Here is a 21,997-nt window from a genome sequence, read left to right as displayed (position 1 = left end):
TTGAATATGCTTCATGAATGATGTTAACATGATAATTATAAGTAAAACGATGCATCACTGTGTGGATTTCATGCACTGACAGACACATATCATGCTTTTTTTGGGTTGCTATTTCATAAAACATGCAGCAGCAACCAATGATACTTTAGTAAGACTTTAGTAAAGACTTACTTGCTCTGCTGACTTGAGGATCGATAATGGCTGTGAAAAATGTGATCTTGTTACAAGGTGCACTCATATTTACACCAGAATATTATTTTCCTTGAGATATTTCTAGATAGATAGTGTGTAATGTGTCCTGTGAGAGGTATTCCTGTTGGTCCAGGGATGGTGTGAAAAGTTCCTATTCCCTATTCTATGGAAAGGGGAGACAGCACATTATTCTGTTTTTTGGACTCCACTCTATGGAGGAGTTGGGTGTGCTGAAGGGCCTGAAGCAATTAAGTAAATAACCCTAACCATCAGCAAGGAGAAGCCAGGACCCTAGGGTAGACTTTAGAGCAGGGATCCTCAACCTTTTTTCCCCCTTGAGCCACATTCAAATGTAAATAAAATTTCAAGAGCAACAATAGCATGCAAAAAGTTGCTGGGGTGCCAATTATGGACTGTGATTAATTATTGGTAAAAAAAAAAAAAAGCCACTCCTGGTAACTTTAAGAGCCCAAATTTCAATTTTGAAATCAGAATATCATCTCTGCTGGTGCAGATAGTTAATTTGCACTCTCTGCACTAGCAATGTGCCCCTCCCCCACACCAGCATCAGGACAGCAACAAACCTCGAAATGCCCCTGAGTAGCCCCTATGTGGACTGGCAGCCTACAGGAGGCTCTGTTGGCAATATATATAGTTTATATGCAACCAATACCAGGGGGAGGTCATACTCACATATTCAAGTATTGCGTTCTATCTTGGAGGCTTTGTGTACAGAAGATCATCATTTACATTGGCCAGTAATGGGCAAGTTTTAAAAATGAAATAGGTAAGTAGATAGCAATATTCAAATACACCTAGAGCAGTGATCCCCAACCAGTAGCTCGCGAGCAACATGTTGCTCACTAACCCCTTGGATGTTGCTCCCTGTGGCCTTAAAGCAGGTGCTTATTTTTTAATTCCAGGCTTGGAATCAACTTTTGATTGCATAAAAACCAGGTGTACTGCTAAATAGAGCCTCCGGGGCCACCTAATAGCCAATCACAGCCTTTATGCACTTTTTGCATGCCCGTGTTGCTCCCCAACTCTCTTTATTTTTGAATGTGGCTCACGGGAAAAAAAAGGTTGGGGACCCCTGACCTAGAGTGTTGAAAAGATTCAGAAGGAAAGCATTCCTAAGAAGCGGAAGATGGCTGGAACCAGGGAACAGTAAATGAATCTCAAGGAACAAAACAAAGAGGTTGTACAAGGAACTGCTTGTTTAAAGGGTGTTCAACTTCCAGCACTTTTTTCAGTTTTCCGTTCAATTCTGTTCCAGTAATGTATATATTTTTTTCAGTTACTTTATATTCCCTATTTATGACTTTTTTTTAATATTGAGTGCCATCATGAGTCCCACCATAATGATTAGCAGAGAAAAGTGAACAGCAATTGATGGCACTGGACAGATTCCCTATTTGTTATGTTTAAGGAGATACAGTTTCCAAAACACTTGCTGCAAAATGTTAAAATGGATAAGAAAACATACTGAATACTCACTGAATCAATGCAGATATTGTCCTTTGGAGAAAGAGCAACAGTCAAATGTATGGTTCCCAGCTTGTGATCAGAGTGCTGCGGGTCCCTTAAATCCAGTGCAACATCTTTGGAACTAAAAAAAAACAAAGAAAAGAAAGAAAGAAAAGACGGTAGGTTAAAATATAATCCAGAGCCATCAGCTGGCATTATATATATATCTATATATATATATATATATATATATATATATATATATATATAGATATCTATATATATATATAGATATATATATATATATATATTTTTTTATTTTATTTTTTTTATTTATTTTTTTTTAACGATGGATCAGCACACACTGTTTTGAATTTGAAGTAGTAAAACACATTTTTATCCGACCCCCACCTGGGGACCTTCTTCAAGGATTTTTTCATCCTTGAAAAAGGTCCCCAGGTGGGACCGAAACGTCGGATAAAAATGTGTTTTGTTTGAAATAAACACTACTACTTCAAATTCAAAACAGTGTGTGCTGATCCATCGTAAAATATACATGCTTTATTGATTGTGCACCGCTGGCCACATCTGTTCGAGTGCTGGTACTGTGGGATTTTATATATATGTGTGTGTGTGTGTGTGTGTGTCACCATTTAAAATACAATTTGTTTTTAGGGAAAAACAAAACTAATTCAATGTATCCATAGGTCCCCCTGAGCTCTAATACAGGTGCAAACTTTACACCCACTGTGCTTGCAGGGCTGGACTTCAGTCTACAGTGAAGTCTGAAAGTTTAGGACATCCATTGAACAAGCAGGGAAGGACAAAGTGCAGCAAAAGCAGAAGCAGCTTAAAAGGTGTCACATTTGCTTTAATTGTTAAATACACCCAACTGTAGGTACAGACAATACTAATTGAGAGTGGGGTTTAATACCCATTTGCCTCAATGGACAATATTACCATGAAACTTGGTGTAAATTCACATTTGTCTCAGAAACTCAGGATGGCATATACAGTTACATGGCATTTATGGAGGATTTTCAACATTAAACCTGGTTTGCTTGATCCATTTGGAATGTACAGTATAGTTGTGGCTGCATAGTTCACCCAGTGTGTATGGCTGCACTGTACAATGGTGGAAATTCTGCCAGCACAAATCACTAAACAAAACAAGTAGAGCACAGAGACGTCTTTCAGTTCCTGTCATTTAAATGTACATTGCCCCATCAAGATTTTCACCAGAATCCCATGGTCCTATGCAGTGCCAAGTATCAATTAAAAAGCTGATGGTTTCAGGTTTGGTTTCCCTGATTTACTTAAGGTTTTGGATTTTAAGATGGTCCTCCCACATTAGCAGAGCCTGTTTTCTCTAACTTAGTAGAACTGCCTCTAGGTTTCAGCCATTTTCCATGTACAATTGCTTTTAATATAAGGATAATTCTTTATAAAAAGCAGTATTATTTGTAGCTCTTGTAAATATATACTTAACCTGTTCAGGTCCACTGTTGTGAGATCCAGAAATGCTGAACCCATAAAGTCATCGTGCAAACCAAAGTCATAATCAAATACCTGTAATGAAGATAACAGAGAGCAGATTAACAATCATAGTATATTAATACAGCATTTCTAGAATGTTGTGAGTGAAATGGTTTAACTTTATCAGAGTTAGTGAAAAAATAGCCTTTTGGTCATTCAAACAAAATTTGCCCAAGATTTGCTGTTCGACTTAAAGATAAGCCAAGTTTCCTATCAGAAGCTGTTCTGAATACTGAATTCCGATGGAACCCACTTTTCGCACTTTGCACACTGCATTGAGCAATATAAATAAGGCAAGTAGCCTTTGAGAGAGGCATAGTTTGGAAAATTGGCAAACTTTCCTTATTTTTACATTATTTTAGAAAAAAAAGGCCTTGTAGATGCTCAAAACAAATTCATGTAAATTTGCCAAGAGCTTTCTTCTAAGCACCTTTTGTGACTCTGCCGGTTCTATAATTCATTAGCAGGGGATACTGAGTATGCCATATAGCAACTTTAGCAAGTGGATTGGTAATTTGACAGTAGAATAACTGCATATCCCATATATAACCAACCAATTGCCTCCTGTCGATCCGTCCACCTGCTACTAACCTTTATTTTAACAAATGCACACTGGATATTTTGTTTTAATAATTCATTTACAGTTACGTTTTATTCATTGATTACACGAGTCTTCGGATGTAATGGATGGGAGGCTGCAGCTATTTGGGTCAGTTCTTTTCCTCTTCTGATATTAATTATATCTTATTTTGTATCAAGTACGATGTACTATTTTATTATCACAGAGAAAAAGGAAATCATTTTTAAAAAGTGTGGATTATTTATATAAAATGGAGTCTATGGGAGACGGGCCATTCTGTAATTCAGAGCTTTCTGGATAACGGGTTTCTGGATAACGGATCCCATACCTGTATTATTGTATTATTAATTAAATTATTCGAAAAGTGCTAATTCTTGAAAACTAGAAAAAAATGAATGTTAATCACAAAAGTGTTCAGAAGAACACCATAGGTAATGCTGCATTCATTTATTTTGAGGATTTACAGTTTTTATTTATCAAACATATTAATCAATGGGTGAACAGCAGTGATGGGCAAATTTATTCAGCAGGCACGAATTTGCGGCGAATTCCCATCATTCGCCGCCGGCGAATAAATTCACTAAACCGCCGTGAAAATTTTCACGCCGGCGTCAGAATTTTTCACAGTTACGCGAATTTTGCTGGAAATTCGCAAATTTTCCTATAACTATCAATCTACCCTTGTAACTGATTGTTTGACTTACTATTTAGTGAGATTTCATAAAAATAAAATAAAAGTAACTAGCACATAACATCAAAATAATTTGTTGCTCTAGCTGATCTAACCAGTACCTGTTCTTTTTTCATATAATTTAACACTTTTCTCTACAGTACCATGCACAAGAGAAATAAACAACTCACCTTTACATATAAAGGCTCCTTTATACTGTCAATAAACAGGCACACTTTTTCATCCCAAACTGGATTGAGATTCTTGTGAATGGTCTTGCTCCGAAAAACCTCTTTGCCTCCAATTTTAAACTTAACATAAGGATCACTTGTCCCTTTTAATACAAAGATACAGGATAATGAATGTCATCTTTACAAAACACAGCAAAATGCATTTTGAGTATTCTACACGTCAACAAACATATTTTAGACTGTGACAATTTCACAACCTAACTGGAATAAATGGCAAAAAGCAATTGTATAGCAAGGATAACAAAAGAAGATCCAACCCTAAGATACCATACTGATCAGTCTAGCTGGAAGTATTATGAATTTTATAGCTAGACGTACCTCAAAATATCCTCTGTGCTTTCACCTTATGTGCAGCTAAGTGGCAAATGAGATTCAATGTTGATAAATGTAAAGTCATGCACCTGGGAAGTAAGAATATCCAAGCCACTTATACCCTTAATGGGACTGCACTAGGCAAATCCATTATAGAAAAGGACCTTGGAGTCCTTGTAGATGATAAACTTGGCTGTAGCAAGCAATGCCAGTCAGCAGCATCAAGGGCAAATAAGGTCTTGAGCTGTATTAAAAGGGGTATAGAGTCACGGGAGGAGGGGGTCATTCTTTCACTGTATAGAGCACTGGTAAGGCCCCATCTAGAATATGCCGTACAGTTTTGGTCTCCATCAACAGGACATTATTTTATTAGAGAGGTTACAGAGAAGGGCAACTAAGCTGATAAAAGGAATGGAAAATCTTAGCTATGAGGAAAGACTGGCCAAATTGGGGATGTTCACGCTGGAGAAGAGCCGCTTAAGGGGATCATATAATAATCTCTCTAATGCTTTATTTACCAGTAGGTCTTTCCAGCTGACACAAGGTCACCCATTCCGATTAGAAGAAAAGAGGTTCCACCTTAATATTAGGAAGGGTTTTTTTACAGTGAGAGCTGTGAAGATGTGAAATTCTCTCCCTGAATCAGTTGTGCAGGCTGATACATTAGATAGCTTTAAGAAGGGGTTGGATGGTGTTTTAGCAAGTGAGAGAATACAGGGTTATGGAAGTCAGGAAGAAATTTTTGCCCCCTCTGAGGCAAATTGGAGAGGCTTCAAATTGGGTTTTTTGCCTTCCTCTGGATCAACTAGAAGTTAGGCAGGATAAAAAAATGCTGAAGGATTTTCTGTCTAAGGGGGGCCGACCATGCTCACTTACTTGATTTCAGCTCAGCGTGCTGCCAGTAGGACACTGCAGCTCTGTGCATTGCAACTTTTACCAATTAAGATTTCCTGTACCCTCATTGGTCCATTAAGAATAAATCCCGGTAAATCTGCATTGGGATTGAATCCCCTTGTCCAATCCCTGTACAGCTTTACCAGGACTTATTTTTAAAAGGACCATGAGGGTACAGGAAATCTTAATTGGAGAAAAGCTTCCATGCACAGAGCTGCAGTGTCCTACTGGCAGCATGCTGAAAGCAAGGGGGGCCGACTAATCAAGTAAGTGAAGCATGGCCAGGCCCCCCCCCCTTAGACACAAAGCCCTGGCAAGTATTTTTTTAAAAAAAATTTGGGGATATCTAGCCATTTTTTTGTTTTACTTGAAGGGGGGCCCCTGATCACCAATTGCTTTTTATAACTTGTGGGGGGGGAAGGCTATCAATTTCTGTTTTTTTACTTGCAGGGGGGCCCCAGATCACCAATGGCTTTTTTTTTTTTTTTTAAAAGGTTTTTATTTTCCGTTTTGAAACAAACAACACACTTAACAACAGACAATGTAGGCATTGGTGATAAAAAGTGCAGTTGGTCACGCAGGACCACAACATATCAGTTTAAGGCATCAAGGTACACAATCGGAGCAAAAAGTCTGCCACATGTTAGGTTAAAGTGAGTATTACCTGTTACTTCCAAATCTCACAGGATTGGAGCACGCTTATATAAGACTCAATTCGCTGAAAAAGAAACAGTTATATTACATATATGTTCTCCCATATACACGCATTTATTGAGACTCTGGGTCTACTTCGGGACAGAGCTCCAACCAGGGTTCCCAGATTTTCCCAAATTTTTCTGGGCACTGTCTGGCTATGTATGTTAGTTTTATCATCGGGAGCCTGGTATTGATCAGTTTTACCCATTGCTTTATTGTAGGGGGTCGTGGGCTCATCCATGTCATGGCAATTTGCTTTTTGGCGTAAAATAGAAGGGTCTTTAGTAAATACCGCGTTTTATTTAGAGGTGCCAATTCGTCCACCAGTCCCAGTAGGCACACCTCTGGTGTTAGTGCTCCAGGGAGCAGAATTTCATTAGTCAAGTAGGCTATTACCTTGGCCCAGAATCTCTGCACCAGGGGACATGACCAAAGCAAATGAAAGAAATCAGCGTCCAGGTGCTGGCATTTGGGACAGTTCCCATTGGGACTTTTGCCCATGGCTTTGAGCCTGATTGGAGTAATATATGTACAATGTATGATACGGAATTGCACCATCCTATCTTTTGTAGAGATTAGAAAGCTGTATAGTTCCCCTATTGCATCTTCCCACATATCATCATCTAGAGCAGGGATAAGGCCATTCCACTTGTTTTTTGCTTTGTTAAGTGGATTATGGATGGTGGATATTAGTAGCTTATATAGCCCAGAGACCAGCTTTTGTGGATTCGGGTCCCAAAGTCTGTCTTCATGTGGTTGGGTGTTTGTACAGATTACCAGGCTACCAAATTGGGCCGCAAATGCATGTCTGAGTTGGAAGTATCGGTGCCAAGCTATGTTTGGGTGGTTCAGTTTAGTCGCTAGTTGGGTAAGGGTCGGGAAGGTGCTGTTAACTAAGAGATCCGATAGGTGTCTGATCCCTAATTTTGGCCAGTACGCAAAGTCCGGTAGATGAACTAGGTGCTGTAGATTGGAGTTTCTCCATAGTGGGGTATAGGGGGATGGAAGGCTTGCAGCTTTTGCAAGAACTTTAGTGGCAAGCATCCAGGCCCTTTGTGGGCATCTTAGCGTTGGTGGCAGTTCAGGGGTGTCTTTGGCATTCCTGTAGGTTGCATTTCTAATTGCTTCGAGGGAGCCCGCCAGCGTGGCGTGTAAAGCTGTGAGTGTGTTTTCGGGGTCGGGGTTAAACCAGTTATGTATGAATGCTAATTGACTAGCATAGTAGTACATTTGCAGATGCGGAAGGGCTAATCCCCCCTACCAATGGCTTTTTATAACTTGTGGAGGGGGGGGGTCCATGCCATCAATTTTTTTTTACTTGTAAGGGGGAGCCTGTCAACAATTTTTTAAAATATATATATTTATGGGGGGGGCTGGCGCCAAATGTTTTTTTAAACTTATAAGGGGGCCTGACAATCAATAGCTTTTTATAACTTGTGTGTGTGTGGGGGGTTACCTTTTTTAGCACTGATGTCTATGTGGTCTTTTAACTGTAGTGTGGAGTGGGCGGGATCTGGGTGGGGCGGGATCTGGGTGGGGCGGGGCCCAGGGGGCCCTGAAAATTTTGTTGTATGGGGCCCTTTGATTTCTAATGGCGGCCCTGGGTCCGCACACATAGAACTTAAAAAAATCAATAAATGGTGTTTTATACAAAATGAAAGGAGACCTGACGTTTCGGTCAGCAATCTAACCTTTATCAAAAGGTAAAGGTCAGATTGCTGACCGAAACGTCAGGTTTCCCTTCATTTTGAATAAAACACCATTTATTGATTTTTAAGTCCTGTGTGTGCTGACCGTTTTTTCTGATATATGATATATATAAGAGGGGCTGCTATAAGGTGCCATAGAAAGTCAGTGTTTAGTGGGCTGGTGGGGGCTGATTGGGCCTCTGTGTACCTGAAATTCCAGGGCCTATTTTAATTCTCAATCCGGACCGTGTATATATATATATATATATATATATATATATATATATATATATATATATATATATATATATATATATATATATATATATATATATATATATATATATATATATATATATATATATATATATATATATATATATATATATATATATATATTAGGCAAGCAACGAATCCACTATTTGGGATCGAGCCAAACCCCCGAATCCTTTGCGAATACCAAACCGAATCCTTATTTGCATATGCAAATTAAAGATGGGAAGGGGAAAACATTTTTTACTTCCTTGTTTTGTGACAAAAAGTCATAAAAGTTCCCTCCCCACCCCTAATTTGCATATGCATATGCAAATTAGGATTCGGTTCGGCCTGGCAGAAGGAATCGGCTGAATCCTTCTGAAAAGGCCGAATCCTGGTCAAATCCCGAACTGAATCCTGGATTCGGTGCATGCCTAATATATATATATATATATATATATATATATATATATATATATATATATATATATATATATATATATATATATATATATATATATATATATATATATATATATATATATATATATATATATATATATATATATATATATATATATATATATATATATATATAACAAACAAGGGAAAGTTGTGCTCACCACTATTTTTTAAAACCATTAGGCGGGGGTGCAATGAGGGTGTGACCACAAAATACATATAGTCAACTACAAGAGGTCCTCTGCACTCAACCCATTATCAATATATTTAAGACAGCGACATTTTGTGCATACTGCTACTAAAAAATGCCTCACCCTTTAAACAACACAGGGATTGTTTGTCCATATATTGCAATATATTTAAGCTGGCCAACTACGTCAAAGTCATCCCATATCTGGCCAGTCCTACGCTTAATTTTCATCTGATTCGTTAAGAATTCAATTGCTTCATTATACATTTTACAAAGGGACTAAGTTTTACCCGCAACTTACTAGCTGCTTTCAAAGTCTTAAATATATTGATAATGGGTTGAGTGCAGAGGACCTCTTGTAGTTGACTATATATATATATATATATATATATATATATATATATATATATATATATATATATATATATATATATATATATATTTCGTTCTAGTGCACATGTGTTTGCCCGAGGAAATTTGAAGAAAGAAGAACCCGGAAGATCTCTCCGTGGTGCAGTTTTCTGCCGATAGGAGCACCGGGCAAAGGTTTCAGGTAAACCAATACAATCACGTGGGGGTGCCTAACATTTGGCACCCCCAAGTGCAAACAGACTTTCCTTTAAGATGTATAGTTTGTTTGTGTGCACTGTGAATCATAGGATCCCAGGAAGCGGCCCTTATTTCTTAAAATGGCAATTTTCTATTTAGGATTACTCAGTGGCACATACTATTATAAAGAGTATATTATTATGAAAATGGTTTATTTAGATGAAGCAGGGATTCACATATGAGCTGTTTTATGCAAAATATTTATATAGAGACCTACATAGAGACCTAAATTGTTCAAGTTTATGGTAATTTGTCCCTGGAAAAGTACTTGGTACAGTGATGAACCCAGACATGGACCGTTACTGTAACAGCAATTTCACAAAGCATTTATGTATGTATGTACTAGCTAAGGTTCAGGAAAAGACTCCATCATAATAAAACTTAACAGATAACACAAACCACCGCCTGACCTTTGGTGGCTAACTCATGTAATAGTGGTTATTAATATAGATTTGGTCATTATTATCTTAACAAGTAAGCAATTTCACAGTTTTATAGCATACTCTTCTAATCAATGCTACAATGGCTGATAGCACAAAATAATTCAGATTATTCATTTGAATCATATTTCTAACAAGTAGGCAGGTATTATTTGAAGTAGAAGGCCTAGGTATGTCTGCTGCCTTGTGCCCAGCATCTTTTATCCGATGAAGAAACAAACACCCACCAATTCATTTTAATACATATCTATGACTACATACCTACACAATAAAAATAAGCATTGTGGTTTGAAGAAATAATGCCAAATTTTGAAGCATACATTAAGTACAAGCTCATAGGTCCCTTTAGGTCTTCCATATTTAATCACATGGTCTGCCACTGTATCACTTGCATAGTTTTACAAAACCTTGAATTTATAAGGGCTCCTCATCTCTAAATATGCAGCCCCAATTTTGCAGGTTTTTCATAAGAATCACTTTGCTGAGTGTAATATTGTTCTGTCCATTCCTGCCAGAATGTTAAATGTTCATTTTAGCATACTCACAGACAGCACCAGCCACAAAATTCTTTGGTTAAAACACCTTTATTAGGACATGGGCTCTGACCCGAAAATTCAGCAACGTTTCAGACGGCTCCCATGAGCGACAGCTGCGTCCTAGAAAGAATGGAACATATTTGTGTATTGGATGCAGCTGCTGCTGAAACTGTCAAAAAGGTGAAGTGATTTATCACCCAGGGAAGGGGACAGCCATCAAAATTAATGGTTTCTATACATGCGAACAGTGGCGGAACTACTGGGGGAGCAGGGGGTGCGAGCGGGCCAGGGCCCGCACCCCCTCAGGGCCTCCCGGCAGCTCACGCGCCACTGACAAAGCCGGCCAAATGCAGCCGTATGGAGGGGGGCGGGGCCCGGCTGCGCGTCACGCACCAGGGCCCGTACCCCTCTAGTGACGCTTCTGCATGCGAAAGAGCTTTATGTCATCAAATGCCCATGTGGGTTAAACTATGTTGGATAGACCTCAAGAAGTGTTAGAGAACGCATAAGAGAGCATAAGTCAGCCATTAACACCAAAAAAAAGTGACTGGTCCTTTCCTGACAGCGAGCCATGAGATACAGCAATTCAAATTTCAAATTATCGATAGTGTCTCCAAAACTCGCCGTGGTGGAGATAGAATAAAAATGTTACTTAAGAAGGAAGCAAGATGGATTCGAAAACTAGAAACATTACCTCCCCTTGGCCTAAACAGGGAATATGATCTAAGCAAAAGATATTGGTAATTGTTTTAAATAATATATTGTTAATTATTGGGTTTTATCTTCAAATTTGATCTTTTATCTTTTTTCTATAGGAACTTATTCCAAAAACCTTTTCTACATGCAATGAATTGGACTTTTTGGTGATGGAACTCTTTCACTGAGATATATATGAATGCTTAAATAAGATATACACTGTTGTTAATTGTATAGGAGGTACAGTGTTGTGTAATGAGGAAATGCACCATTAGAGGTCACTGTGTTACAATGTATTTAAACCATGCACATGTGCTGCTGAGTTAGCTTGATATAAAACTCATGGCAGTCTGGAACGTTGCTGAATTTTTGGGTCAGAGCCCATGTCCTAATAAAGGCGTTTTAACCAAAGAATTTTGTGAATTGGACATTGGATGACTTGCACCAGATTAAAGCCAATTCCTGGAGTGTGTTGACTAAACCACTGATTGAACAAATGTTCATTTTATGCATTAGCAGTGTAGAACTGGGTGGCGTAATGAGAAAGGTTATGGTTACAGGAAAGGGAAGTGAAGGGGTAGAAGCAGACAGTTTTGAGAGAGCAGCCAGAAATAAAGTTGACTTTTACCCTGCCGTCTGGCATCTGTGTATTCTTCCAGTTCTACAACACCCCACACTGGGTTATCATAACTGGCGACAAAGATTCATACCATCTGCAGGTATCACAGTAAAACACTGACAATCCACTGTACTATCAGCATTCCAACACACAGCATGGCCAGCCTGTGCACCAGTCCCAAGCAAACCTACGAAAACTCTGGAATAAGTGGCTAAAGCCCTTTGAAATATTTCTCCAAGCCATGAACATTACTGACAATGCCAGAAAGAAAACCATGCTATTGCATTATGCAAAGGAGCAGATATATGATATCTTTATAACTCTGCCTGGCACAGGAGGCGACAGAGAATAATGCAGAACAACCTTAAAAAACTGCTTTTCTCCACATAAAAATCCAGTTTTTGAGAGTTTCAAGTGTAGACAGTCAAAACAGTCACCAAGTGAAAACACTGACAAGTATCATGTGAGATTAAGGGGCAAATTTACTTAAGGTCGAATATCGAGGGTTAATTAACCCTCGATATTCGACTGTCAAAGTTAAATCCTTCAACTTTGAATATCGAAAGTCGAAGGATTTATCGCTATTCGTTCGATCGAACGAAAAAACATTCGATTGAATGATTAAATCCTTTGAATCGTTAGATTCGAAGATTTTAATCCATCGATCGAACGATTTTTGTGAAGTCGAAGGTCGAAGTAGCCCATTCGATGGTCGAAGTAGCCAAAAAAAACATTCGAAATTCAAAGTATTTTTTCTTCTATTCCTTCACTCGAGCTAAGTAAATGGGCGCCTTAGGCATCTAACTACCACATGTGAATTTGCAGATGTGCATAAGGAAATTTGCATGCAGCTAATACAGCTGCTAACAACAACAACATGTTGACAACATCAAGCCCCTAAATCTACTGCAACCTGTTATGATTGTGGCGACCCTTATCCCCACCAGCAAAACTGCCAGCAAAAGGGGTAATCTGCCATAAATGTGGAAAACATAATCATTTTGCAAAAGTATGCAGATCAGCTCCAAAAAACTGTTACCTGAACTTGTTAAAACATCTCCAGGAAAGAGAGTAAGCACAGTGACACCAAAAGTAGCTGAAGACACAGGCAGCACAAACCTATTCTCAGTTACTGAAAAGGATTCTTGTCATGTCCATGCAATTGCTAATCCACGGCAGATAATTCTAATAAATGGCAAGCCTGTAGAGACCAGTGTCGGATTGGGGTGCCTGGGGGCCACCAGGAAATTTAATCTCAAGTGCCAAACACCCCCCCCCACACACACATCCCTGTACTGAAATCGATTTTTTAAAGGAGCAAACTGATTTTTCTATATTTAATTTTGAAATCTGAAATGGAGCTAGACATATTGCTAGTTTGCAAGCTGCCCCCAGTCATATGACTTGTGCTCTGATAAACTTCAGTCTCTCTTTACGGCTGCACTGCAAGTTTGAGTGATATCACCCCCCCAGCAACCTAACAACAGAACAATGGGAAGGTAACCAGATAACAGCTCCCTGTAGACATAAGAACAGCACTCAATAGTAAAAATCCAGGTCCCACTACAACCCCATTCAGGTACATTGAGTAGGAGAAAGAACAACCTGCCAGAAAGCAGTTCCATCCTAAAGTGCTGGCTCTTTCTGAAAGCACATGACCAGGCAAAATGACCTGAGATGGCTGCCTACACATATTATATCTAAAAAAAATACACTTGCTGGGTTAGGAATTAAATTTTATATGGTAGAGCAAATTATCTGCAGTGTAAATAATATAATTTAGAAAATGACACCATAAAAAGCAGAAGAATAGAATGACACAGAGAGTGATATTCCGCATGGTTTACACAGATGAACTCAGGATCTCACTTAAGGGTCAGGGACCACACTCAGATTCGGGGAGTTTAGTCGACCGGTGACAAATCTCCTCTTCTTCGGGGTGACTAATCTCCCAGAACTGCCTCCCGCCGGCTAGAATGTAAATCGTTGGCGGAGTGGCACTTGAAGCACTTTGTTTTCCGTAGTCGTTTGAAGTTGCACTTCGGTGGCAGTTCAGGGAGATTAGTTGCCCTGAAGAAGAGGAGATTTGTCTCGGGCGAATCTGAGCTTGGTCCCTGACCCTTAATGGGTGAGATTCTGAGTTCATCTGTGTAAACCATGTGGACTTTCTGTTTATTCACTGTTTAAAGCAGTTTCAGTTCAGAGCAGGTTCCAGAGCACTACCAACTGCCCATGTCACATGCTTATTAGTTATGTTACAGTTGATCTTCCTTGATAGGGCTTCCTAATGTAAGAAAGGCACCCATAAAGATCACGCAGACATGCACACATGTACTATATATCTCATTTAAGGCTTGATCTCTTGCTTTTCCAATACTTAATTTACTGTATGTACATTTTTACCTATAACAAAGGCATGTATTTTAGGCAGGTAACAGTATATAAATGATGGCATTAATATGAAGGAGGTTGTAGGCATTCATCTCCACTTCTTTTGCCTGGAAATGTTCTTATATGGGTGTAGAAAATGAATATATCTGAAATGCTGTAACATTTTCATCCTATTTATTTCTATTTCCCATAAGGAAAATGATAACATTATCACCTGTTTCTAACTTCATAAAAACAAGGTACATGCTTATATAAAGAAAGTATCTAAAAAAAAGTTTACTCCCTGCACTTAGTAATATCTATCCATTATATTGAAAAGTTATCATGATGTTTCTGAACCTGTTGCCTGCTCTGAACTAAATGAGTCTGTAAACTGTGTTACATTACACATGGGAACCAAAAAAATCCTATCTTGAGTGAAAAGATACCAAAATAATATCGACTGTCAAGCAAGAACATTTTTTATAACAACTATAACTTTTGCTCCAGAGTCCATGCAGTGACTTCTTTGCAATAAAATACAGAAGACACTGGAAGTGTAAATTAAGGTGTGGGTATTGCGAGAAGGAAATCTAATCAACTATTAAAGCTTCAGCTCCAAGTACTCCCGGCCCTTTCACTGACTAATATCTGACTCTGTGTATCACTGTGTGTAGGGAAGAGTTGCATTAATCTCAGACGCCATATACATCTGTGAAAAACTTGTTACAAACATATAAAAAATTTAAAATAATACATTGTCTCCATATGTGTACATGTTCTTCATGAAAGTAAATAAAGAAAACACGTTAGAAACTTAAAACTTTAGTCATTTGTGATTGGTATTCCCAACCCTGGCTTAGACCAAAGGGAAATCCCCTTGTTTCCAAAACATTGGGGTATTCTCCCACACACCGATGTATCTGCCTTGCAAGCTGCATGTTTCTCTAATTTTTGTAATTACATATCATTTTAATGATATGCTTTATTAAACGTATTTGCATACCTTATGTATCTGTATTAATGATGTGGTGTGCAGAGTAACTTTCTGTAGGTTGGAGTATTTTCTGGCTCTTTTTGGGTAAGAACCTTGACTCTTACACCCTTTGTGAAATTTGTATAATGGGAGTGCCCTCCATTAATTGCTATTTTCTTAGACAAAAGGGAAACCTAGGGACTGTAACTGGACTGTTTTGGCACAATGGTCCATTTTTATTGATTTTGTAAGTTCTACAACTGGTGGCTGTAAAAGGCTTAAAGAGGACCTGTCATCCAGACATAAAAAGCTGTATACTAAAAGTCCTTTTCAAATTAAACATGAAATCCAAATTATTTTATTTTTTTATTAAAGCATTCATAGCTGTAAACTTGTTTAAAAATCTCAGCTTTCAATCAAATATTGCCTGCCCCTAACTGCTCTCCACACATTCCCCCAGTTCTCTTTACCATTTAATTATGTAGCCAGTGCATGGGGATGAACCTCAGGTCCCCCATTCTGGTGCACAAACAAGATATTTAGAAGATGCAAAGCTTGCATTAATAACAGTGTCCACAAAATAGCTCCTGTCTGCTTGCTATAATTATGAATTTCCAGACAGAAGGAAACAAGATTCAGATAATTTATACAGTATAATTACAGTTTATTTTGCTTGTCGAATGTGATAAAATAGAATTTGGTATAATGTTATCGGGTGACAGGTCCCCTTTGGAGTTAACTTTTAGTATGTTATTGAATGGCTAATTCAAAGCAACTATTCATTTGAAATTCATTTTTATTTTTTTTATAGTTTTTGAATAATTTTTAAAAAAGGTTACAAAAATACAAATAAAAATGAAAAAGAAAAGTTAGTCTTCTTCTGACTCATTCCAGCTTTCGAATGGGGGGGGGGTCATTGATCCCATCTAAAAACAAATGCTCTGTAAGGCTACAAATTTATAGTTATTGTTACCTTTTAGAATTCATTCTTCTGTTCAGGACAACTCCTGTTCATATTCTAGTCTCTTATTCAAATCAATGCATGGTTGCTAATGGACTCTAGCAACCAGATTGCTAAAATTGCAAGCTGGGGAAATACTGAATAAAAGGCTAAATAACTCAAAAACCACAAATAATAAAAAATGAAAACCAACTGCAATTTGTATCAGATCATCACTCTCTACGTTGTACTAAAAGTTAATTTTGAACTGAACAACCCTTGTTGCTGGACTAAGCCTCCTTGGACTCCTGACATCTAGGCATGGGCAGATTAATGATTGGGCTACCCTAGGCTATAGACTAAGGGCCCAGAGTGCTCAGGGGCCCATCAAGCTTTTTTCAATTATTATCTTTATTTTTTTTTTAATGTATTTTAATCTGCTCACTGCTGGGTCTGCATCCGGACCGGATAGTAACTTGCTAAGTGGCCCTTTGGAAAGTGTAAGGGACTCACATCTCATTAATAGGGATGTAGCGAACCGCCGAGTATGTGTTCGCGAACGCCGTTCGCGAACACCGGCAAAAAATGCGAACAGTTCGCGAACTTCGAACATCCGAAAATCGTTCGATTCAAACGATCGAAGGATTTTTAATCGTTCGATCGAACGATTTTCGTTCGAATCGAACGAAAATCGTTCGATTTTAGCGACCGAATGGTCGAATGGTCGAACGATTTTGACGCGAACGCCTATTGGCGAACGTCGCGCGACGTTCGCGAACTTGCGGCGGACACGAACAGCCGATGTTCGCGCGAACAAGTTCGCCGCAGAACAGTTCGCTACATCCCTACTCATTAATTTGCCATTTCAGCGTTAATCTCCCCCCATAAAAATTAAACAGACCGTGCTAAATGCTGTAGGTACTAAAAAGACCTACTTTAGACAGAGCATATAGGAATTATCAGTCCGATCCTGCAAAGGTAATTATGTCTTATCTATATGCATAACTGATTCAGATCTTTTTAATGTTTTCTAAATCTGAACAACAGATATGAGCGCCAGTGCCAAAATGAATACAGTATGAAATTGTGAGAAACCTTGCCGACAAGCTCATTAGGATCTTGCCACCAGATATATAGATATATAGAGGCTAATTACATTTAATAATCAAAAAGAATCCTTAATAATATTTGGCAACTTGTTTAAACAAGAAGCCATCAAGCCAAAAAATGTGTTCTATAGGGAAGCAGCATCTGAGTTTTAAAGTATCACAGTACACCATGGTAAGATGATCTGCATAGATCTTCAAAGTAAACATTTGTAACTGTATTTTAGTTATTGAATATCTTATGTAATATAGTTTATTTTTAAAAACTAGTAAGAGATTTCCCTACAAAATGTTATTTTCCAGTCTGGGCCACTGTCCTTGTCCTTCAGCTGGCATATTGCAAACTGTAAAAAGATAGAAAGCAAATAACAGCTGTTGCAATTATATTGAATGCAAAAACACAAAAGTGTTATCGTGATCTCTCAGAAGCCTTCAGCAAAATGTCATTATGAAATTAAAAGTCTGTAATGCTGGATTGTAATGATATCCTATACCTGAATAGTAGGGTATTCTGATTAAATCCTTTGTTATATACTGACGCCCACAAACCAGTCTCAGATTTAACCACTGAAGCAATTAAATCCATATAAAGACAAAGGCTTTTCTTCTTTAAAACTCATAAAGTTGCCCAAGGTTTTATCTATGTGGTTTTATCTATGTGGCTGCATTTGAAATACAAGATTAATAATTATTCTCACTGTTAAAGAAAAAATTAACTTTTGGCAATATACAGTTTTCTGCTATCAGCAACACTGACCCAAGGTATCAGGTAAGTGAACATTATCACTGGGGGTGCCCAACATCTAGCACCCCCTGACTTTAACTTTCCTTGTCCTTTAAAATACAAATAAAATAGAAGATAAATTCTGAAGGCCAACCCAAAGCTATAGGGGCAGTAGAGAGAAGCCTCTAATATTGCAGCTGGGTTAAGGCGTTGGAAAACTAGGGTCTCTACCCTTGACCTCACCCTTATATATTTACCTCCCTTAGTAAATCAATATTTCAATTTGAAATACTTTAAGTGCTCTTTGAAACTACTCTTCGAAAAAATGAACATTAAGGGGCAGATTTATCAAGACGTAGAAAATGGTTGTAGAAGGTCCCCATAGGCTAACATAGCACTTTGGCAGGTTTAAGTATTAAAGTCAAAGTTTTTTTAAAGAGACAGTACTTCCATTATCGAATGGTCAAATATTCAAACGATTTTTACTTTGAATTGAATTCAAAGTCAATTCAAAGTTGTAGTATCCTATACGATGGTCAAAGTATCCAAAAAATTACATCGAATTTCTTTATTAGAAAATTCCCTTGAATTCACTTCGACCCTTGATAAATCTGCCCCTAAGTGGTCTATTTATTATGCTGTGTAAAAGGAAATTTGCTGAAGAATGGTGTAAAAAACTGTGTAAAATAAATGAAGAGTTTTTCACGGTGTGTTTTATTTTACGCCATGCAAATGGCAGATTTGCGACCGTTAATTGACACTGCTTCAGACCTTTCTAAGTAAGTTCCAGCGAAAGTTGGTCAAAGAAAATGTTGCCTATAGGTTCACGTTGTTTGTAATTGTTACTTGAAGTTCCTAAACTAACTGGTTGAGAAGGAACAGTAAGTTTTGCAAAGAGTCAGGTTTTGCCAACCTGACTATCCCTTAGAGTTAGAGTTTCTTTTCTTTTTTATTTATAATTTTCAAAATAAACTTTTATCAAATGTCTATGTATATCACAAAAATCACAAACTGACATAGGAATAATAATCAACAACTCATATAAAATGCAATAGAAACCCACAAGCTCCATAAATACAATTCAATAATAGAGAAAGAAGAAAAAAGTTTCTAATGCTAACGGACTACTGCTAAACAAATACGGCAGCCCCCTGATACAGAAACACGGGGGATCAGGTAATGTAAAAGCATCAGGCAAATACTTTTATGGCAAATTTATAAAGAAAATGTTATGATAAATGTAAAAAAAGGTTTCATTTTTGGTAAGAGAGGTTAGGTGATACCTTTTATTGGCTAACGTAGTAAGTAAAAAATGCAAGCTTTCAAGGTGATAGTATTACATCTCTTCTTCAGGTTTAAAGATGTTACATTGTATGAAACGTTACTTGAAGAGATTTATACATACCAAGACAGAGTAGGGTCACAAAAGTGAGAAACATACAAGAAAAAAAGTGAAAAGACAAGATAAGGGTCCACTACGCGGAATAACAAATGGGTCTCATTGTTATAGATCTTATCTACTTCACAAGTCCATATCTGATCAAATGAATAAACTACAAAAGGGAAATGTGACATGTAAAGACAAGATACTATTTCAGCCCAGATATTAATAAGCCTCCCATAATAAACACGTATGCTTCACTCTGCCAAGGATGCAAATAATTGTGCAATTAACACCTTGTTGTGAGGTGAAGCAAACTTAAGGTAATTGTCTTTTGCGATTTAAATTAAACGTAGCGATGTTTTTCTATGTGACGGATCTCATAGTTAAAGTCATATCTAGACATAAAACTGTCCCTGTTGACCCTGTTCGGGGGGGGGGGGGGGTTGAAATTCCCACTCCTTACACTCTTGTTGTGTTTACCTATTAATATTGTAACCCAAAGATTTTTGATGCTATAGTTATTGCAGAAGAAGTGCGTGCCACCGTGTTGCTATGTTGCTATGCTTGGTGTTAAACCTGGAGGAGTTCATCCATTGGCTCAGTGTTTGTCCTGTTTGTCCCACACAGAGTCCTGTAGTGGAGCATTTCAAGCACATTACGAGGAGAGGAACACCAAATTATCTGGTTTTCAGGTAAATTAATCTTTTATGTGGTGTTCTCGGTGGCAGTGTGGTATTGGTACGCGTGTTTGTGCGCACCGGCTTTACACCTTTATTGCAGGCAGGGTAAAGTGCCATTTTGTGCAGAGCCTTGTAGAGAACAACGGACCATCATTTCTTTTAAATTGGGGTGGGCTGCCTATAGGCTAGGATTGGAGGGTCTGGAAATATATTCTACAGCCTCTTGTCAGTACGGAGCATTGGCTGCAGTTCCTTTATGGTTTTCCATAGGGACTTCAAAAGGGGTTTATAGGTTGTTTGTCTATTTGTACCTGTAAGGTTTCCCCTGGGTGTGGCAACTGCCCTCTTTATTTGCCTGTCTGTCATGTTACTCCTGAGTTCAGGCAGCCATTTATCCTGATCAATGGAGTCTGAGCAAATGCGATTATATCGTATGGCTTGGCTGTAAAAGATGGATTACCTTATATGTTTGGGATGGGAGCTGTCATATCTGAGTAATGTGCGCCTGCCTGTGGGTTTTCAGTAAATGGATGTTACCAAGGTATTGTTTTTTATACAAATTGTGGTGTCTAGGTAATTGATTTCTGTTTTGGAGTACTTCAGTTTTAATTTTATGGTAGGGTAGAAGGAGCTGTGGTTCCTATGGAAAGATAGGAGGTCCTCTTCATTTGCTGTCCAGATTATTAGGATTTCATCGATGTAATAGAGGAAAACCATAGGTTTGGTAGCAGCAGTTGACATGAACTCCTCCTCCAATTTAATTAGGAGGTGATTTATTTTTAAAATTACAAAGGGCAGTAGAGCAAGCAATGGAACTGCAGGTCGATGATGTCTTCAAACCTATGAACATTTCAGATAATCACATCATGTAATTTGGATTATAATCCCCTCCACCTCACATCCATTATTATAGTCTTCTCATCATACCATGGGGTGTTTATTGATTAATTCATTAATTCATTCATTCATTAATTAATTAAAGGCCTAACCCATCTTCAGTTTACTAATATTACTAGGGGACTCTTACTTAATGCTACAGATTATTATTTTCTTGAATCCTCATTTTGACCTATCATTTTCCAAACTAATTGCTTTGGTTTTTCCCTTATAACAGGTCTTTCCATGAATTCAAGCACCCTTCATTAAGGCTAATAAGAAAGAATTAAAGAAAAATAATAAGAAAAATTAAATCAGCTAAAAAATAAGAAAACTTTCTAAATGAGAGTATTCTGGATATTGGCTTTCCAGACAACAGATCCCAAACCTTGTATCCCCAAGTAAACTGAACTACATTATCGGGCAAAAATCCTTCTATTTGTGTTCTCTCAAAAGTAACTGTGGCAAATGGTATGTACTGATGGCAGATTATGGAATGAAACTAAGGTAAAATCTAGAAACAGGTTGATGAGGTTGTTGAAGTTAAGATGGTTAATTAAATGTAATTATTTCTACTTGTATTCTAGTTGTAATGAGCAAGAACATACATTTTATGGTAGAGTATCATGCATTAGTAATGTCTACATAACCCAGTTTTGGTGCCAAATATTGAAGTACAGGAACGGCTCATAGAAATGCCAGTGTTGGTAGTTATTAAAAAGATTGGGGACGTGGTTTGTGTGGTCTGGCTTAATCAAGGTAATACAAATTGTGTCTGTTAATCAGTTTTTCTGGTAAAAAAAAGAGAGTAACTGTGGTTGAACTCTGCCCATAAACGAAGGGGGCAG

At 37.9% G+C, this 21,997-nt stretch overlaps 1 protein-coding gene across 3 annotated transcripts in view; it reads right to left on the bottom strand.

Moving 5' to 3' along the window:
• Positions 1-21,997, bottom strand: part of LOC108707234 (multiple C2 and transmembrane domain-containing protein 1) — a 359,140-nt gene that overhangs the window by 234,300 nt on the left and 102,843 nt on the right. For 2 of the 3 annotated variants that reach the window (XM_041580463.1, XM_041580464.1), the window contains exons 3-6: positions 4,637-4,779; positions 3,149-3,228; positions 1,690-1,801; positions 172-201 (exon numbers count right to left, since the gene is read on the bottom strand). In XM_041580463.1, coding sequence (XP_041436397.1) covers positions 172-201; positions 1,690-1,801; positions 3,149-3,228; positions 4,637-4,779 — 365 coding nt within the window. The remainder of the gene's footprint in view (positions 1-171; positions 202-1,689; positions 1,802-3,148; positions 3,229-4,636; positions 4,780-21,997) is intronic. The other variant, XM_018244369.2, reaches the window with a different exon arrangement.

Source organism: Xenopus laevis, chromosome 1S (assembly GCF_017654675.1).
Source record: "Xenopus laevis strain J_2021 chromosome 1S, Xenopus_laevis_v10.1, whole genome shotgun sequence".
NCBI classification, from domain to species: Eukaryota; Metazoa; Chordata; class Amphibia; order Anura; family Pipidae; genus Xenopus; species Xenopus laevis.
This window is presented reverse-complemented; position numbering and strand designations above follow the sequence as displayed.